This window comes from Manis javanica, chromosome 10 (assembly GCF_040802235.1).
Source record: "Manis javanica isolate MJ-LG chromosome 10, MJ_LKY, whole genome shotgun sequence".
In the NCBI taxonomy this organism is placed as follows: domain Eukaryota; kingdom Metazoa; phylum Chordata; class Mammalia; order Pholidota; family Manidae; genus Manis; species Manis javanica.
In genome coordinates, this window is record NC_133165.1 from 13,622,560 (window position 1) to 13,643,669 (window position 21,110).

General features: G+C 37.7%; 1 protein-coding gene across 4 annotated transcripts in view; it reads right to left on the minus strand.

Annotated features, from left to right (window-relative positions):
- Positions 1 to 21,110, minus strand: part of TMTC2 (transmembrane O-mannosyltransferase targeting cadherins 2) — a 400,347-nt gene that overhangs the window by 78,753 nt on the left and 300,484 nt on the right. For 3 of the 4 annotated variants that reach the window (XM_073214779.1, XM_073214781.1, XM_037010635.2), the window contains one exon: positions 3,931 to 4,012. The exons of the other annotated variant lie outside the window; for it this stretch is intronic. In XM_073214779.1, coding sequence (XP_073070880.1) covers positions 3,931 to 4,012 — 82 coding nt within the window. The remainder of the gene's footprint in view (positions 1 to 3,930; positions 4,013 to 21,110) is intronic. 4 annotated transcript variants of the gene reach the window in all.

The window sequence follows — 21,110 nt, forward strand, 5'->3', positions numbered from 1 at the left end:
GACATTTGCAAACTAAATTCAATGAAGACTACACATAGTTTGTTTCACACGGACATGGGAATGACACTGGCAAGTGGATGACATATTTTCTAAACATTCCTTAAAATTTTTGAAGCAAGATCAGTGAGAAACTGAGTATATGTTCAGCAACAACATGAAATCTGAATACTGGAAAACATTTTAAAAGCCTTGACTTTAAAAATGAGAAATCTTAATCCCAGAGACTATGATATAAGTACCAGAGAGCCCTACATTTAGTTAGCTTATTGAGTCAGTTTTATAAACCTAACTTCCTTTCTTGCAAACCAACTTGAAGAAAAAATGTGATGTGCAAAGCAATCCTTTTTCCTGAGACATAAAACCAAGTACATTAAAAATACAAACAACTGGCAGAACTTTTAAATACTGCTTGCTAATTGCCACTGCAGTCAATATAAATTCCTATAATTCCCTTTGTCTAGTACCAACTGGATGGTATTTTAAAAGTCATTTGTATCATTAACAAGCAAACCAAAAGCACATAATCACTCAAGAGAGTGAATTTCCAGTCGAACAAACCTCACCCACTCTGGCATTTTCATTGGCACTTGCAAAAGCATTACAAAAAGAAAAAGAAGTCTCAAAACAATATGGGTAATTTTATTTAAACTTTTATTTCTAAGCTGAGGAAGGGTTATCTTCATTCAATCCATGAGTATAAATACCCTAAGACTATCTGTAACTAATAAGATGGCAAAGAACTCACATAGGAATCATAGTATGTTATCTTCTTGGACAAAATGAAAATTTTGACAGAACAACTTTTCAGTCCATTTAAAACCTACCCTCAGTTCTAAGATGGAGAATATTCATAACTGAGCTCAACAAACATTTACTGCACATTATTTTGAGTATGGCGATATACACTAGATATTGGTAATGCAAAAATGGAAAACATGTTCTCCCTGTTCTTAATTATCTTAGAATTTTCTAAAGAAGGTAAGTGTATAATTTCAATATAAGTATTGACATTCCCATAACCACTCCTAAATCTAAGCCAACATCATCTCTTACCTAAAACATAGCAATGGAGTTCCCCTTGCTCTCTGCTGACTTTTTTTCTAATCATGTCTTTTCTACATAATCCTGTCCATTGCTCTTAGAAGAAATGGAAACTCTTGAGTCCACAAAGCCCCATGGGCTCCGTCTCTGCTTTCTCCCCAGGATCACCTTGCCCCACTTCCTCGTCGGGTTCAGTACTCCACTCACATTAGCCTTCCTTCTCTGCTGTGAACACAGGCTTGTTCTTGTCTGTGACATTTGAACTTTCTCTTTCTTCTGTCTGAAATGTTCTTAGCTAGTTCTTTAAAAGCTGGATTAATCTTACAGATTTCAAATACTGTCTCCTTACTAATGTTTGACCTGACTGCTTGGCTTCAAGAGTATCATCCTATTTATTTACTACATAGTGCAGCTCACTTTCTGAAACAGAACAGTGCCTTGCACCTGCCTGATACATCTTATACATACTAAAATTAATAAAAATCCTTCCCTAACAATTTTAAGCTGTCATGATTTATTAATCTGACATTTTAAAACTGCATAGAAGAACCTACCAATCAAAAGCATCTACCTACCTATCTGTATCTGTTTTTCTATCTCCCAATGTTGTGAAAAGAAATGGAATATATATAATAGAAGAAAAAAGCAATGACAGTTATCAAGGGGCCTAAAATTTAGTTATTTTCAACTAATGTGCACAAATCAACTTCATTTCTCTAGGCTTCAATCTACTTATTTGTACAACAGAGGGATTGCATTAGATCATTTCAAAAGAACTTTCCAGTTCTAAAATTTAGTCATTTGAAGACATCCCCCAAATTGAATGTACATTTTCTTATAACCTGAGCACAGGGCAGTAAGAACACCCAGCATTCAGAAGGTTATGGGCTTCCTATCTGTCTGTAGATTATTTTGCCTCAGCTCCTCCTTTTTGATGCCTCATACTGAGTCCTTTTCCTTTCCCTCTGCAGAGTGGGGAAAAACACTTAAACTATTTTATAAAATTACATTGAATTATACTTTTGTTCCTCCCTTAGAAAATAACTGTACTTCTACTAAAGTATGCATGCCAAAAATTTTAAAATAAGCCAGGAGCAATGAGAAGAATCAATTTTTACACATATATTTACTGAACATATGTTATCACTGTCTTCAAATAACCTCCACAATAAAGAATTTGCTGCACTTTCTGTTAAAACTAAATCCAAAAATGTCTCAGGAGAGAAATACCTCCTACCACCATCACTGGTGGGCATGGGGGGGGGATTTCCGGAGAATGATGTAATACAAAAATAAATAGAAGAAAGGAAGGAGGGAGGGAAGGAGGGAGGAAGGAAGGAAGGGGGAGGGCGGGGAGGGAGGGAGGAAGAAGTAGGTAAAGACAGACAAGCCAAAATAACAAGGGGACTAGCTATTAAAATTAACACAACAGTGATTTTTCCAATTGCAATTCAAATGAACCACTGATGAAGTTAAAGGAATTGACTGAAAAACTGAAAGCATATAATAAAATGATGGGAAATAAGCTTAAGAGATAGAGTAAGCAGAATTAATTTGAGGTAAAGGAGATGCAGATAGCAAGACAGGAAAAAAATTCTACTTTATAAAATGCAATGAGAAGGGGTCCTTTAGCACTCAGGGAAAGTAATCATGGAACTACTTTAATGTACAGTATGAGTACTCAAAACAGTATGCATGAGAAAATCCTAATTTAAAATACTTCATATAAGAAAACCTATAAACATTTTTAAAAAAATCCTGCAGCAAACCAGCAAGCTTAAACAGTTACCTGCTATCTTAGCAGGACAGTAAAACTGCATTGTGAAACAAAATCAAGAGCGCTTATGCAATAGGCTGTGTGCAGTTACATGTTGTGTTATGCTGGAAAGTTATGCAAGGCGAGGTTCAAGAACATAGACACACAATGTAAATAAACAAATGGATTTGTGTTTGCTTAAGTGTGTCCTCCATTTCATTATTTTCATTTTTCCACATTCACCGTCTGTCACCGATTTATTTTTACTAGTTGGCAAATGGAAGAAAGAATTAAATATTATACAAGCATATTAGCTTTATTTTCTCAATTTCAGTCTCTATCCACCTTTAAGTTTACTACTTAATAAAAACTAACATATCAAGGCCAATAGTGGCCAAAACATTCTTTTTCCCCACAGGATAGGCAAAAATAAATGCTTTTTGGCTTTTTGAAATGCATTCCAACTGCAAATCTGGTAGAAATAAGCATATCTTACCCAACACTAAACTAGATATATACTTTACCTCATTTAACAGATGACTCACTTAATGACAGAGTGGAAAGTGACAGAGTTGTTATGTAAGTTCATTCTACACTGATTAAGGCCAACTCTAAACTGAATGAGAGAGATATCCTTTATACCCTTTACAGTTTATCCTTGACCCCAATAATCTCAGGCATTTAGAGGAGGGGATATCACCATATCTTCCGGTAAGCCAGACTTTGAGGCCACATTGAAACCTCTAAAACTTCAAAATGGTACACATTCGATGTGCAATACATTATCATTTAGCATGAAAAGAGAGCTAATATTTTGATTATATACTTTGCATCAGGCAAGAGGTGAGATGCTTTCCTGATGAGACATCACTTATATTCCAAACTGAACTTGAAAGAAACAACTGTGAGAATGCCTTTCTGCACTGAAGTCCTAGGAAAATGACTCCAGGAAAACACAACACGGGGCCCTTGTCACCCTTTGAGTGAGAAGGTAAGACTATTTGCACGAGGCTCAATCTGTAACCATAAAGTCAGGGTCCTCTCAAAATGGTCTTTGCCAGCAAACCCCGGATCTCTCATCAGCATTAATAGTAAATGAGGGGGCCATTGGAAAAAAACTAGTAACCACTCACCATAGTGCATGTAACAGTTTCCTTTGGTGGGATCCAGCTCAATAGCCTTCAAGAAGAACTTTTCAGCCTCACTCTTACGACCCTTGAAAAACAGAGAAAATGGATGATTCAGTAGCGGATCAGGTAGGATTCCTTACCTCCTGGGCCCTAATGAAGTAGCCTAAGGATCTACTTGGTCATCATCATCAAAAAAAAAAGGGGGGGAGGGGTACATTTATCTAAATGAAAATGATTAGGGAGAATATGCTGAAAGAGAAGACTTGAGTCAGAATCCAGAAACTCCAAGATGAGAAGAACAGACAGTGACAGTGAGTTCATCCAAGAGATTCAAGAGAAGAGGCCAGGAGGGCGAGGGGAAAAAAGTGGAACAGGTGGTTTCAGAGAAACCAAAAAGATAAGATAGTTTTAAGGAATGGTGGGAAACATCATTTTCATGTTCTCCCTTCAGTTTGTTTTCTCTTCACTCCTTCATCCTTTTAAAGAATTTTGAGCATTTTAGCTTTTGAGATCATTTTGTCTTAATGGCTCTCTTTATATGCAGAGAAACTAGGTCACAATTTGTTGAATCTCAAGCAACTATGGCTTATTGGTGCTGCTGTCATTCAGGACTAAAATATTCCTAAACCAGGATTTAATCTAAAGGGAGATATTCCTAGCTATAGTTTTAAGTAAACGTTACTATCATCCTCAGAAGAAAATAAGCAAAAAATAGGGAGAAAGGCTTATATGCAATAAACTGATTTTTCTGTTGTTACCGAGTTACAGTTTCCGACCCCAAACTGCCTACAGAGTAACATAAAGTGGTGGCTTGGGGTAGGAGAAGAGCCCCTAGGAGAACTTTCCTGAAGTAGTTATGCCTTGTCCTGCAAGGCTGGAGGGAAGGTCTGTGCTGACTGAGTGGCAGAAAAGTACCAGGTGGTGTCGTGAGCAAAGAGAGACAATCTTATCTGCTTGTGCCTACTAATCAATATACCACATGAACTTCAGGTGATTTTTTTTTCCTTCTTTCTCTCTCCAGATGTTTTAAAAATCATTGTTAGGGAGATAAATCCCCCAAAGGTCATCTACATTCCACGCGACTTTGATTCATTTCGCCATACTTCCTTCCTTCTTGTTCATCCACTCACTTAAAAGATTCACTGGTGCCACACCCTTTGTCCACCCATCACCCTAGCAGGACAGACCTAGCCCATGGCCTCCCCTGCCTATAACTATGTGCTAACTGAAAGACCAGACAACGGACTTCTTCATTTCTTCTTTCATTTTTAGTAATGCTCCTCAAGCCAATAATACATAACTTGTGTTACCAAATAGCCAATAATTAGAAATTTAACTCCCTGCAGTATTTCTCACAGCATTTTAACTTCAAAGGAAAAAAGGAACACACAAGCTGCTTCTGACACATATCATATTTTCATGAAGTTAGAAAGAATTAGCAAGAATCTTACCAAGTTAAGATTCCCTGCTTAAATAACTGTAATGAATCAGGCAGTCTAACATATAAGTTAAGAGCATAGATTCTAGGCAGACCAAACAACGCCCATATTTATGCAGCTATGATCCTTTGAAAATTATTTAATCTCTTAGCTGTAATTTTCTCTATTACAGAAAAAAGGATAGGTGGAGCACAGGGGACTTTTTAGGGCAGTGAAATTATTCTGTATGAGATTTTAATAGTGGGTACATGCTATTATACATTTGTCAAAATCCATAGAATACATAACACCAAGAGTGAACCTTAATGTAAAGCATATAATTTAAAAATAATGTTGCAGTATTGGCTCGTGGACTGTAGTAAGTGCACACCACTGACATAAGCTGATAATAATAATAGGGAAACTACCATGTGTAGGGTGATAGGGGGGTAAGGGAGTTTATGGGAAGTCTTTATGTGTGCTCAATTTTTTTGTAGACCTAAAACTGCTCTAAAAACAAAGTGTAGTATTAAAAGGAAAAGAGGATAGTGATAAACTCTTATTTCCTAAGATTACTGAATTATCTGAGATGACACACATAAAATAGTCATTATACTACCTAGGTATATTGTAAGTTTATAATAAATGTTAACTATTATTTCATATACACACACATAGTTCATCATATGCAACAAAATGAAGAGTTCTGAATGACAGAGAATATGTTTTATTATACAGAAGCCTCAGAAACACATGGTCAGCCTTGCAATCACGGGAAGAAAATGATGTACAAAGAACTTGTGGAATATGATAATAAAAAAATGAAAGCTATCACTGGTAAACTCTGTGCAAATGTTGTATGCAAAGAGAAAAAGCATCTGAACTTTCTTCCACTTAAGTTTTTCAGGATAGAAGAAACTGGCTCATTTATCAGTATCACAGTCAATAGGGCAGTAAAATCTTTGTATGTAGTACATTGGCTAAACATAGTATGCACTGTTATAAAAACATGTATCGGAACTCAAAGGACAGTGGTCTCTGGTGCACCAGGTTATTAAGAAGCAATGAATGTCATCATATTCTACATGCAAAACAAACACTTTGAAGGCCATAACATTCTTTGGGGGCCGAGAGGAGGATATCAGGCCATGATTCAAAAACCTATCTTTGTGCTTTGACCACTATGAATATAGTCAAGTGCCAATTACTAATAAGGAGGAAAATAAAATTCGACAATAGTATATAAAATCAAGAGTAAACTGAAAGCAAACGTCAAGCAGACACGCACATTACTGGGTCTTAGGAAGGGATCATGAGAGCTGGGAGGTAACACTAAGGTTAACCAGATTTACTCTTTCCACTATTATTATTTTAGAGGGATGGTAGTTAAGAAAGTGGAGAAAAATAAAAAGTCACTTCTCAGCAGGTTTTTCTTGGTATCTTTTAGACCGTGTCAGCATTTTCTAGAAGAAAGCATCTTATGGAGTAGCCACTGGCCGCACACACTTCTCACACTGAGCACTATTACTCATTTTGTATACTGGTGGGGATGTTTGGACACATGGGGTGTTTCAGAAAACCAAGAAAAGGGACTGTGGTCAGCTGTGACTAATAAGGGAAATGTGAGTGGAGAAGTTGTCTCTACTGCCAGCTCTGTGACTAGTTTTTCTTGTTCCTTTGTTTCTGTGGGTTAAACGCTTATTTACTGAATGCCTACCATTTGCTTTGCACAGTTCTAAGTTCCACGGATACAACCACGAGCAGCACAGAGCGTTTGCCCTCAAGTCCTCGGTGCAGGGGGCACATAATGAACACACAGCCCCGTAAGTAAGGAACTAGTCAGAGGGCAGTGGGGGCAAACACTTCCTCCAGTCGTTGGTGAGAGAACCGGCCTGGGACAGACAGGCCTGGATGTGGATTCTGCTGCCTCTACTTACTCAAACTTAATTTATTGTGGGTCTTTGAGAATCTTTTGTAACATCTCTAAGTGTCTTTTTCCCTCATCTGGAAAAATGAACATACTTTATACCCCTTTTGCTAAGAAAATTACAAATCAAAAGGAAATAGATCTGGCACATAAAACTGACATTCTTTGATATTTCTTCCTTCTATCTCCTCAAAAGAATTCTTCCTTCCAACTTCAGTGCCTCTCTCTGGTTCCTAATAATCAGAATTCAAACATCCTTCTCAGAATTTCATTTCATGGTAGAAACTAAGTTCCATAATTTTCCTATAAATTGCCTCTCATTCCTAACACTTTCCTCTCCCTCAAATAAAAGCCCATTTCAGCTCACATATAGAGAACAATAAAGCTCAGATTTCCTGACTCACTGAAGTACATTTCACCGAATACATATCCCTTAAGCAACTGTTTTTATGTTATGTCCTTGCTCAAAAATATTTTAATAGCTCCTGTTTCTACTCAATTCTACTTCATAATCAGTCTAATTTCTAAAATCTTCCACAACCTAGCCCAAATCTTCTTGGAAAAATTCCTATCCCTTACCAATCCCCTCATTTGCTCCTAAGTCTTCTCTTAATTATTTCTTCTGGTCTGTAATGTTATTCGTTTTTTCATTCATTCATATGCATTTTATGCTTCAAGCCTCAGTTGAAGTCTCACGTTTTTATAAAGCCCTGTGATAGCTCTAACTCCTGGCAATTTCCCTTTTTTTTTAAATTGTGAGGATATGCCTATGTTTTTAAAGAACCATTGCTACCATATTAGAATGATACAACTTTGAACCCAAAGATATCAGACCACATCCTTCCTCATATAGAATAAGGTGGTTAGCAAGTGGAATTCTAACTTTTGCAAATCTGTAACTCTAGGGTAAGTACAGTTTGTGATGACCATACAGGATCCCCATATACAAGTCAGTTAAAACAGTAAGAACGCAGCATTCTGAAACAGAGCAACTGACAGTACAGAAGATGAGGAAGCGAAGGACATAAAACAGAGCTAAAGAAATACTTCGTAAAACCCTTTTTAATTCAACATTAAAGCTTTGACCAATTCTGCATTAGAATTGGTTAGTATATTAGTGCTGATATGAATTAACCAGGTGGACGTAAAGCACCACAAATGACTACGGGATCAAGGGAGAGAGTGAGAAAGATGACAAAAGAAAACTGACCAGAAGCAGGGCAGAGACACATTCTTGGCCAAGGGCTCTACCAGTACCCAGGGATTAGGGATCTCAGAGTATCACTATACTTAGAGTTATGTTAGTATATTATTTGTAGCACTACACTATTAAAAACACACCCAAGAGACTATTATTTAAACTCAGGAAAAAGCCATCCCCAATCAAGAGTAGGTCTCATCCTCTTCTGACTGGCAGCAATAAGAAATACATGTAAAATAATATTCAGTAAAATTTACATAGTGTGTTCTACAGTGTAGGGTTAGTTTGCTGCTAATTTATTTACTTTGTTTTTGATAAAACCAGATGCTACTATCACTGTTCAGAGACAGGTGTCCACCTGAGTGGGTATATAAGGCAAGCAGCATCCCTCTGATGGCGGAGCAACAGTTTTTCCAACTATGAAATGTAAATATCTATTAAAAAGGTGTGATTATACAATTTGTTTGTACATACTGACACCTACACTGACACACGCAGTTCCCCCAAACATTCCTGCAGCTCCCATTTAAACACTCAGAATTACACCATTATGGCTTCAGCTTGATTTGTTTTATTTTGAAAATTAATCTGTACACCAAATTTTATACTCATTTTTAGTAACAAATTATTCATTACATCCACCAACACAATGTGCCTTGATGGCATAGCTCAGGCTGCTACTTTACTGAATAGCACCTGAAATGTCAAGTCTTTGCATTGTTTCAATGTATGCGTGTGTGTGTGTGTGTGTGTGTGTGTGTATTCCTTTGTTCATTTATATGTATAAGTGTGATTAGGGTATTAATCTTGTCCTATAAACTAGATTACTCCCATCAGACTTTATCTTTTCTTCTATAGCCATCCAAGTGTCCTGTAAATATAATAACCACTCAAGAAATAAACAGATCACCACCACTTTAAGTAACTTAATAGCTCACAGTTACTCCTCAGTCATTTAGCTCATATGTTCACACATTTTCAGTAAAGTACAGACCTATGAACAAAGTAGGAATGTCTCCTCTTCTGGAAACTGGAAATGTCTCATGAACTAAGTTCTATAAAGAGCTCCTCCAAATTAACCCAATTCTCAACCAAATATTTATATCCTAACCAGAGACCACCGGTGTCTTCAGCATTGGTAGGACACCAATTATTAGAATAGAAGACAAAGAACTAACCAGAGTTTTGGTGACTCTACTCCTTATTTAGAGGCTATTGTGAGTTTGGTGTATCGAGAAGCTACTTCCATACATTTGGGGTTTACTCTGTAGGAAGGACTGACAGTTGTTGTCAGTGTCAGTCATTTTTAACAACCAGTGAAAATCACATCTTCATTTCACATTCAAGTATATCTACACAGACAGTAAATAAGAAGTGGAAGCAGCCAATAAAACAGGTCCAAAAGCTTAAATGTAGTTCATTTAATGTGCTGTTAAGCATGCATGATAGTTTAATGAGTGCAAAAGGAAAAGTAATTAAGGTCTTGACAAATTACTTTATGAAGACTACCTTTTACAAATAGAGCATTATTTGATTGTCAATTTTAACAGCGGTGTTTAATATGTGAACTGGCTTCAGTGTTTCCTCCTCAAAAAAAAAAATCATTAAGGAAAAAAATCTAACAGTTCAAACTAATTCTTACAAACCAAGATGACTTCTATTGAACCATTTAATTCTCATGTCCCTCCAAGTCTTTATATATTATCAATCAGAACTAACCTTAATTAGAGGCAAAGTAAAGAGAGAAGGGCAGTGGAAATTTTCCTGATGAAATATTTTTTCTCCAACTACTAAAATATTCCACCCATCAAGTTATGAGATACCTAAAATTTGACTATGCCATTCAATCTTTAGGGAAGAAAGCGATAGACTGAACTTCATTCAAGGAAGATAAAGAAGCGGATCATTTACGTTCCCATCACATACACATTTGAAAACCGAGAGACCATCTGTAAGAGGAGACCAGCCTAGCTCCCTTCCTGCCTCACTTGGTTGCTGGGATTTCAGAGGTGAATGCGAGGTTGGCCCCTCGGTTATCTTCAGAGTGATGGGGAGGAAAGTACACATCTAGAACAAACCATCAATAATAGGGACATGCTAGTGTCAGACTAAATGTCTTGAAACACAGTACTACTTAGTCCACTAAAAAGGGAGTGAAGGCTCCTGAGATGTGACATTTCCCTCCACAGAAATGGGCTAAGCTCCTGCTAGAGGCCTATTCCAGGTCTTGGTCATCAAAGAACTCCTGTAATTCACACTATAATGGCAGATGGACAATTTACACGTGGGCAGGTGACACTATTAGTCTGAAGCGCTTTGGTAAAAATGTAACATAGACTAAGAGGAGAGAGAATACACAACTGGGTGGGGGGAGTGGGAAAATATATTTAATAAAGTGGCAAAGGAAGGCTTCTTATGAAATTGAGACATTGAGACATGACCTTAGTAAAAGGAGACCATGAACCATGCAAGGGTCTGGCACGTTTGCAGTGTTAGGGCCTAGTGGGAAACCAGTATGGTGGTAGTGGAGTAAACCCCACAGACAATCACAGGAAGTAAGTGTGAGAGGTAGGAGGGACCCAACTGTGTGGGGCCTGGTCCCACTGCCAAGTAGGCACTGTGAGGGATCTGGACTAATTCTTACCTGGCAGGAAAAAACACAATTTCAGCACTGGCTGCCACATTGCTTTGACTCCTATCATTTCCTCGGTGTTGAGCAGCAAAGAGTTGAGCAGACTCCAGGAGCAAAACACAGAACACTTCACACGTTTTTTTGTCATCCTTGCACAGATGTTAATTCTCACAGCATCATGTAGATTTGGGTGTATGTGTTGCTGAAGCAAGCACTGGAATTGCTTTTGACTGGGAAGGAATGCCAGGGAGGATTTAAATAGAGATTTTAAACTCTTACTTATAATTTTACAGAACATTCCAGATTTGGGTAAAAAAAAAAACTGATGGTAGGGAATGCAGAAAACAGGGAGACCACTTGGGTGGTTGTTAAGACTCCTTGGCTAAGACTAGGGTGAAAGCAGTAGGTGGTGAGATGTGGTCAGATGTGAAACCTCTTGAGGATGGGTGGCTGGTGGACTGGGTGTGGGCATAAGGGAAAAATGAGAGTCACACATGAGGCCACAGCTTGCGCATTGTGGCACCAAGGCGAATGTAGGTACCATTTCATCACATGGGAAAGACTGTGTGGGAACAGGTACAGGTAAGAAGGGACAAGTGTAGTGCAGTCATCAAGTTCACTTTGATTGAGATGCTAGGGCAACAGAAAACGGAGGCCTAATTCAGAAAGACTGGCCAGAAAGGAGGCCAGACACCAAGCACTGGCAAGGCGGAAGCACACCCTATATTTGGTACCTCTCATGAGAAGGAACTAAACGGAGGTGGTTTGCAAGAATGCCAAGAGGCAGGCAAAAAACGGGAGCAGAAAGACTCTTAGTTTCTAATAGTTTCAATAAAAGAGAAAGATGTATTTTTAAATAACTATTAAAATAAGTAACTTGCATTATATAGTTATTTAAAATATTTGATTTTCAAAAAATAATTACATGTTGCTTTCTACAAAGCTTTGACGTCATGAGTACAAAAGTAGACTTTAACATATAAATACAAAATGCTAGTTTTTAAAATATTACATAACTGAAGGTGTTTAGCTTACTCAGACTTCCTGTTATAGTACAAGTTTTCATTTCCTCTACATCTGTTCACTTGTATATTTTCCCTTCAAACTTAAAGAGGTCATCCACACATACTGCAATAACATTTCAGTGGGAGATAATTAATTTAATAGGATAGAACTGCTCCATCTGGGCAAACTGCTTAGGCTGTTAGATTGCTTGCTATACCAAACTTAAAGTCAAACTAAAACTAATATCTTATCATAATTCTACTCCATCCATAATATCAGTTTGATGAGAACAGTATTCAGATATGTTATTAAAATGTCTGAGGGAGTTGTGATGAAGTGAGTAGAAATTTGTGTTTGAATCAAACTTTCAAATTTATAATTAAATTATGGGAAATACATCCTAAATTTTTACTTCAAAATGGTACAAATCACATTTAAACATTAAAATTGACTACTTTTATACTTCTGAATATTGTATATAATTTTTGAATGACAAACCAAAAAGAAAAAAATGTCTGTTTTTAATTAAAACAATGACCTTTTAGCAACTCAATAAATTTATTCACTGAGTTCCTTAATTCAACAAATACTGGCTACCTGTTGTGCACCTTGCACTATATTAAGCACTAGGATGGAAATGGTGAGTCAGGACATTCCCTTACCCTTGTGATGCTCCCAAAACCGTAGCTGTTAGGAGTATGATGAAAACAAGGGCTGTGAATTTCACTAAAAAGAGTTTTCTGACCTCGTGGAAGTATTAAGGGAAGGTTTCCAGAGGAAGTGATCCTTGCTCTAAAAATGTGAAAGATATAAACATATGGTCAACTAGTTGAAGAGGAGACAAAAGTCTTCTAACTAAAGGCATGGCAAAGGTACAATCTCACTGGCAGGAACACAAAGAGGGCTACACGGAGCCCAGGGTAAGGGAGAGAGAGGAGCAGAGACAGGCCCTGGGGAAAGGCAGGGAGGAGAACAGCACCCTTGGCCAGCACGTTACAGGGAGGAACCTGTGGTCATCTGGCTTGTAAATAACACTTTGAGGGCAGTGGGCATAACAAAGTGAAATGGTAACAGAAGTGACGGAAGCAGATTAGTCCATGCTTTTAAAGAAGAGTGGTGGAGTTGATAACACCAATGAAGATTAGTGGGTTGACATGAGAGATATTTAGGTAAAACAGGCAGGAAGTCCATGAACATAGGAGAGGAGGCAGGTGTGATGGGGGACATCAAGGAAACAAAGATAACCTCTAGGTTCCTGATTGCAAAACTGAGTGAAAGCTGGCAAACAGTGGAAAAAACACCAGGTAAAAGGAGTGAGATTCTGAGTCAATTTTGCAAACTGTAGAGACTGAGATATCTGAGATGTCAAGGATGCCACGTGTTCATCAGCCTCAATCAAGAGGCGGAAGGTAAAGTGAAACTTCATTTCAAGAAAACTGAAGTAGTTATGTCAAATGTTGTAAATCATCAGTGGATTTAGTGACAGAGAGGTCATTCATAACCCAGTGAGGTACGTTTCTATGAAATAATATGACTTGAAGCTGGAAGGGGTGGCAGGAAACTTAAGGGGCAGGGCTGAGGAAATGGATCCTACAGTTGCAGACACCCGATGTCTGGTGTGATGGGGAGGGGAAGTGACACTGTCAGCAGAAGGGGATGAGATACAGAATATCTAAACATAAACCACAAGGAAACACAAAAATTAAAATGTAGGAGAGGGATTAAAGATGGTGGCATGAGAGGTGAGACAGGGGCCTTCTCCCAAAACAACATATAATATGAAAATATAGTTAATACAACTAATCCTAAAAGAGCAACAGGGAAGAAGGTTGCATAAGAATGCACACACCTGGAGAAAAGAACACCACCACGAAACAGGGTAATGTACCCAAACTGTGATCTAGTGGGACCCAAGCACTCCCACCATCTCAGCTCACTGGTGGGAGGAAGATAAACAAAGCAGGGAGAGGGTGGAAGCCTAAGACTGCTGAACACTGAACCTTGGTGATCTGCTCCAGTAGCACGAACCTACATTGCATGGTGCTCTGGAGATTAGTGGGGTTGGAAAGCTAAGACAGGTGGATACTTGAGATACTGAGAATCCAGCCAGTTGTGAAAAACAGGAATCCACATACAGCTGCTCTGGGACAAAAGAAAGGCAGGCAGTCTGAGAGACTTCCTAACAGTGACATGGCTACTAAAGGGGAAAGGATTGCACAGAGCTTGCTGCTCAGGAGAAAGGACAAGTGAACAAAATTGTACAGTCACACTCTGCCCGGCAGGATGGAAACTTTCAGGAGCTTCAGGCACTCCAGCTTCCCAGGTGCCTACGCAGCTCTGAGGCCCCCCAACCGAGACATGCAGCCAGCTGTGCCTTCCTCCCTGCTGACCAGCACTGGCTTGTAAACTGGCAGCCTGTGCTCTGGCATCAGGCCAGTCAGAGGGAGGCCCTGACAATGGCAGCTACAAACAAAAGCATAGAGGCTTACATGTGAGCCCCCGGCCCACTGGGTCTGGCAGTAGAGACAGGCACAACAGCCAGGAAGCAAGAAACAGCTTTTTTCCCCCCAGGAACCAGCACTGCTGCCGTGCAAGCATCGACATCGCTCCAAGGGCTGAGTACTTCGAGAGACTAGAGCTTTTGGGCCCTAGAGGGCGCCATATACAAGTATGAAATGTGAAAGAAACATGGTTCAAACCAAAATCCCACAAACACCAGAAAGAGGGGCAAGTGAAACTGAACTCATCAATCTTCCTGAAAAAGAGCTCAAAATAAAAATCATAAACATGTTCACAGATATACAGAAAACATTCAATAACTCAAGGAAGAATCCAGCACCCAGATTCAATCATAATGGAATACAATATCTGAAACGAAACATACAATGTAGGGATTTTAAAGCAGACTAGTTGTAGTAGAGGAGATGTAAATGGAATAAAATTAGAGCAGAGGAATTCAAAGAAGCTGTGGCAGAGAGAGAAAAAAGGATCTCTAGGAATGAAAGAATATTAAAAGAACTGAGTGACAAATCCAAAAGGAACCATATTCGCATTACAGGGGTACCAGAAGAAGAAGAGAAAAAGAGACAGAAAGTGTCCTTGAAGAAATAATTGCTAAAAACGTCATGAATCAGGGGAAGGAAATAGTCTCTAATGCCATGGACGTCCAGAGATCTCCTAACACAAGGGACCCAGGAAAGACAACACCAAGACATATAATAATTAAAATGGCAAAGACCAAGGATGAGGACCGAATATTAAAAGCAGCCAGACAGAGAGAAAAAAGATAACATAAAAAGGAAAGCCCATCAGGCTATCATCAGACTTCTCAGCAGAAGGACCAGGAACGAAGATTACTTTATCTGGCAAGATAACCATTTAAATTTGAAGGAGGGACTAAAAGTTTCCACATAAGAAAAGCTAAGAGAATTTACTTCTCACAAACCATCTCTATAGTGTATTTAGGAGGGACTGCTATAGATGGAAGTGTTCCTAAGGTTTAATAGCTGTCACCAGAGGTAATAAAACCACAGTAAAGAAAATAGAACAGCTAATTACTAAGCAAATGCAAAATTAAATTAACTAACCCCAAAGTCAATCAAGGGTACAGACAAAGAGTACAGACTATGATACCTAATATATATGAAGAATGGAGGAGGAAGAAAAAGGAGGAGAAAAGAAAAGAATAATCAGGTTTTGTTTGTAATAGCATATTAAGTGAGTTAAGTTAGACTCTTAAATAGTAAGGAAGTTAACCTTGAACTTTTGGTAACCATGAATTTAAAGCCTGCAATGGCAATAAGTACATACTGATAAACAACCTAAATAAAAATAGACTGCATGCACCAATAAAAAGACATACAGTCACTGAATGCATAAAAAAAACAAGGCCATCTATATGCTGCCTATAAGAGACTCACTTTAAATCCAAAGACATACACAGACTAAAAGTAAAGGAATGGAAAATGATATTTCATGCAACAAATAAAGGGAAAAGAGGAGTTGCAGTAATTGTACCAGACAAAATAGACTTTAAAACAAAGAGAGTCACAAGAGACAAAGAAAGACATTACATAATGATAAAGGGGTCAATCCAACAAGAAGATATAACCATTATAAATACCTATGCGTCCAACACAGGAGCACCTACGTATGTGAAACAAATACTAACAGAATTAAAAGGGGAAATAGAATGCAAGGCATTTATTCTAGGAGATTTCAATACTCCAAACACACTGAAGGACAGATCAACCAGACAGAAAATAAGTAAGGAGACAGAGGCACTGAGCAACACATTAGAAAAGATGGTCCTAATAGACATCTACAGAACTCTACACCCAAAAGCAGCAGAATACACATTCTTCTCAAGTGCACATGGAACATATTCAAGAAAAGATCATAAAAGAAAAGGTCACAAAAAGAGCCTCGGTAAATTCAGAAAGATTGAAATTGTACCAAGCAGTTTCTCAGACCACAAAGGTATGAAACTAGAAATAAATTATGCAAAGAAAATGAAAAATCCCACAAAAACATAGAGGCTTCACAACATGCTCCTAAATAATCAATGGATCAATGACCAAATATAAACAGAGATAACACAATATATGGAGACAAATGACAACAATAATTCAACACTGCAAAATCTGTGGGGTGCAGCCAAGACCGTACAAAGAAGAAAGTATATTGTAATACAGGCCTACTCAGGAAAGAAAAACAATCCCATATAAGCAGTCTAAACTCACAATTAACAAAACTAAAATAGAAGAACAAAGAGGCCCAAAGTCAGTTGAAGGAGGGACATAATAAAGATCAGAGCATAAATAAAAAAAATTGAGAAGAATAAAACAATAGAAAGAATCAATGAAACCAATAGAGGGCTCCTTGAGAAAACAAACAAAATATATAAAACCCTAGCCAGACTTATCAAAGAAAAAAGAGAGTCTACACACATAAACAGAATCAGAAATGAGAAAGGAAAAATCACTACTGACACTATAGAAATACAAAGAATTATTAGAGAATACTGAGAAAAATTATATGCTAAAAAACTGGATAACCTAGAAGAAATGGACAACTTTCTAGAAAAGTACAACCTTCCAAGGCTGACCCAGAAAGAAAAAGAAAATCTGAACAGACCAATTAATAGCAACTAAATTGAATTGGTAATCAAAAACCTACCTAAGAACAAAACTCCTAGACCAGATGGCTTCACCGCTGAATTTTATCAAACATTTAGTGAAGACCTAATACCCATTCTCCTTAAAGTTTTCCAAAGAGTAGAAGAGGGAATACTTCCAAATTCATTCTCTGAGGCCAGCATCACTCTAAAACCAGAACCAAACACACCACAAAGAAAATCACAAACCAATATCCCTGATGAACATAGATGCAAAAATACTCAACAAAATATTAGCAAACCGAATTCAAAAATACATCAAAAAGATCATCCAGCATGACCAAGCAGGGCTTATTTCAGGGATGCAAGGATGGTACAATATTAGAAAATCCATCAACATCATCCACCACATCAACAAAAAGAAAGAGAAAAACCACATGACCATCTCCATAGATGCTGAAAAGCATTTTACAAGATTCAACATCAATTCATGATAAAAACTTTCAACAAAATGGGTATAGAGGGCAAGTGCCTCAACATAATAAAGGCCATATATGAACACACAGCCAACATTACACTCAACAGCGAGAAGCTGAAAGTTTTTCCTTTAAGTTCAGGAACAAGAAAAGGATGCCCACTCTCCCCATTTCTATTCAACATAGTTCTGGAGGTCCTAGCCATGGCAATCAGACAACATAAAGAAAGAAAAGGCATACAGACTGCAAAGGAAGAAGTTAAACTGTCCTGGTTTGCAGATGACATGATATTGTACATTAAAAACCTTAAAGAATCCACTCCAAAACTACTAGATCTAATATCTAAATTCAGTAATGTTACAGGCTAAAAAATTAATATACAGAAATCTGTAACTTTCCTATATACTAACAATGAACTAGCACAGAGAGAAATCAAGAAGACAATTTGATTCACAGTTGCATCAAAAAGAATACCTAGGAATGAACCTAATGAAGGAAGTGAAAGACTGACAACTACAAGATACTCATGAGAGAAATTAAATAAGACACCAATAAATGGAAACACATCCTATGCTCATGGATAAGAAGAATCAATATTGTCAAAATGGCCATCCTGCCTAAAGCAATCTACAGATTCAATGCAATTCCTATCAAAATACCAATAGTATTCTTCAACAAACTAGAGCAAACTGTTCTAAAATTCATATGGAACCACAAAAGACACCGAATAGCCAAAGCAATCCTGAGAAGGAAGAATAAAGCTGGGGGGATTATGCTCCTCAACTTCAAGTTCCACTACAAAGCCACAGTAATCAAGACACTTTGGTACTGGCACAAGAACAGACCCATCGACCAGTGGAACAGACTAGAGACCCCAGACCTTAACCCAAACATATATGGTCAATTAATATGTGATAAAGAGCCATGGGCATACAATGGGGATATGACAGCATCTCAATTGCTGGTGCTGGCAAAACTGGACAGCTAAATGCAAGAGAATGAAACTGGATTATTGTTTAACTCCACACACAAAAGTAAACTGAAAATGGATCAACAACTTGAATGTAAATTATGAAATCATAAAACTCCTAGAAGAAAACATAGGCAAAAATCTCCTGAATATAAGCATGAGCAATGTCTTCATGAACATATTTCCTTGAGCAAGAGAAACAAAAGCAAAAATGAACTCATGGGTCTACATCAAACTAAAAAGTTTCTGTATGGCAAAGGACACCATCAATAGAACAAAAAGTTATCCTACGGGAGAATATACTTGTAAATGACATATCTGATAAGGGGTTAACATCCAAAATATATAAATAACTTGCACACCTCAACACCATAAAGCAAATAACTTGTTTATCAAATGGGCACAGGATATGAAAAGACAGTTCTCCAAAGAAGAAATTCAGATGGCCAACAGACACATGAAAAGATGCTCCACATCACTAATTATCAGGGAAATGCAAATTAAAACCACAATGAGATATCACCTCACACACCGGTTAAGGATGGCCAGCATCAAAAAGACTAAGAACAACAAATGCTGGTGAGGATGCAGAGAATGGGGAACCCTCCTACCCTGCTGGTGGGAATGTAAGTAGTTCAACCATTGCGGAAAGCAATATGGAGGTTCCTCATAAAACTAAAAATAGAAATACCATTTGACCCTGGAATCCCACTCCTTGGAATTTACCCAAGGAATACTTCTCAGAATCAAAAAGACATGCACCCCTATGTTTATTGCAGCAATTTTTACAATAGCCGAGATATGGAAGCAACCTAAGTGTCCATCAGTAGATGAATGGATAAAGAGGATTTGGTATATATACACAATGGAATATTATTCAGCCATAAGAAAGAAACAAGTCCTACCACTTGCAACAACATGGATGGTGCTGGAGGACATTATGGTCAGTGAAATTAGCCAGGCAGAGAAAGACAAGTGCCAAATGATTTCCTTCATTTGTGGAGTATAACAATGAAGCAAAACTGAAGTGACAAAATAACAGCAGACTGAGAGACTCCAATAAAAAACTAGTGGTTACCAAAGAGGAGGGATTTAGGTGGGTGGGTGGGGAGTGAGGTTGAAGGGGATTGAGGGGTTTTATGTTGAGTACACATGGTGTGGGGGATCATGGGGAGAATAGTGCAGCACAGAGAAGATACATAGTGGATCTGTGGCATCTTGCTGCACCGATGGACAGTGACTGCATTGGGGTGTGGGTGGGGACTTGATAATATAGGTAAATGTAGTAACCACATTGTTTTTTCATGTGAAACCTTCATAAGAGTGTATATCACTAATACTTTAAAAAAATTTTAAAAAGAACAACAGAGATCAAGCAATGTATGGAGACAAATGACAACAATAATTAAACACCACAAAATATGTGGGATGCAGTGAAGGCCATGCTAAGAGGGAAGTATATTGCAATAGAGGCCTACCTCAGTAAAGACCAATCCCAAATGAACAGTCTAAACTCACAATTAATGAAACTAGAAAAGGAAGAACAAATGAGGCCCAAAGTCAGTAGAAGGAGGGACATAATAAAGATTAGAGGAGAAATAAATAAAATTGAGAAGAATAAAACAGTAGAAAGAATCAATGAAAGCAAGAGCTGGTTCTTCAAGAAAATAAACAAAATAGATTAACTCCTAGCCAGACTTATCAAGAAAAAAAGAGAGTTTACATACATAAACAAAATCAGAAATGAGAATGGAAAAATCACTCTGGACACCACAGAGTACAAAGATTTATTAGAGAATATGATGAAAAATTATATGGTAACAAACAGGATAACCTAGAAGAAATGGATAACTTTCTAGAAAAATACAACCTTACAAGGCTGACCCAGAAAGAAACAGAAAATATGAACAGACCAATTACCAGCAAAGAACTTAAATTGGTAATCAAAAACCTAATTTAAAACAAATCCCTGGACCAGATGGCTTCACCGCTGAATTTTATGAAACATTTAATGAAGACCTAATACCCATCCTCCTTAAAGTTTTCCAAAAAGTAGAAGAGGAGGGAATACTTTCAAACTCAATCTATGATGCCAGCATCATTCTAATACCAAAATCAGGCAAAGACACCACCACAAAAAAAGAAAACTACAGACCAATATCCCTGATGAACATAGATGCAAAAATACTCAACAAAATATTAGCAAACCAAATTCAAAAATATATCAAAATATCATCCATCATGATCAAGTAAGGCTTATTCCAGGGATGCAAGGATGGTACAATATTAGAAAATCCATCAACATCATCCATCACATCAACAAAAAGAATGAAAGATCTTCGTGAGCAGCTCCAAAGATGCTGCAACAGCATTTGACAAAATTCAACATCTATTCATGATAAAAACTCTCAACAAAATGGGTATAGAGGGCAAGTATC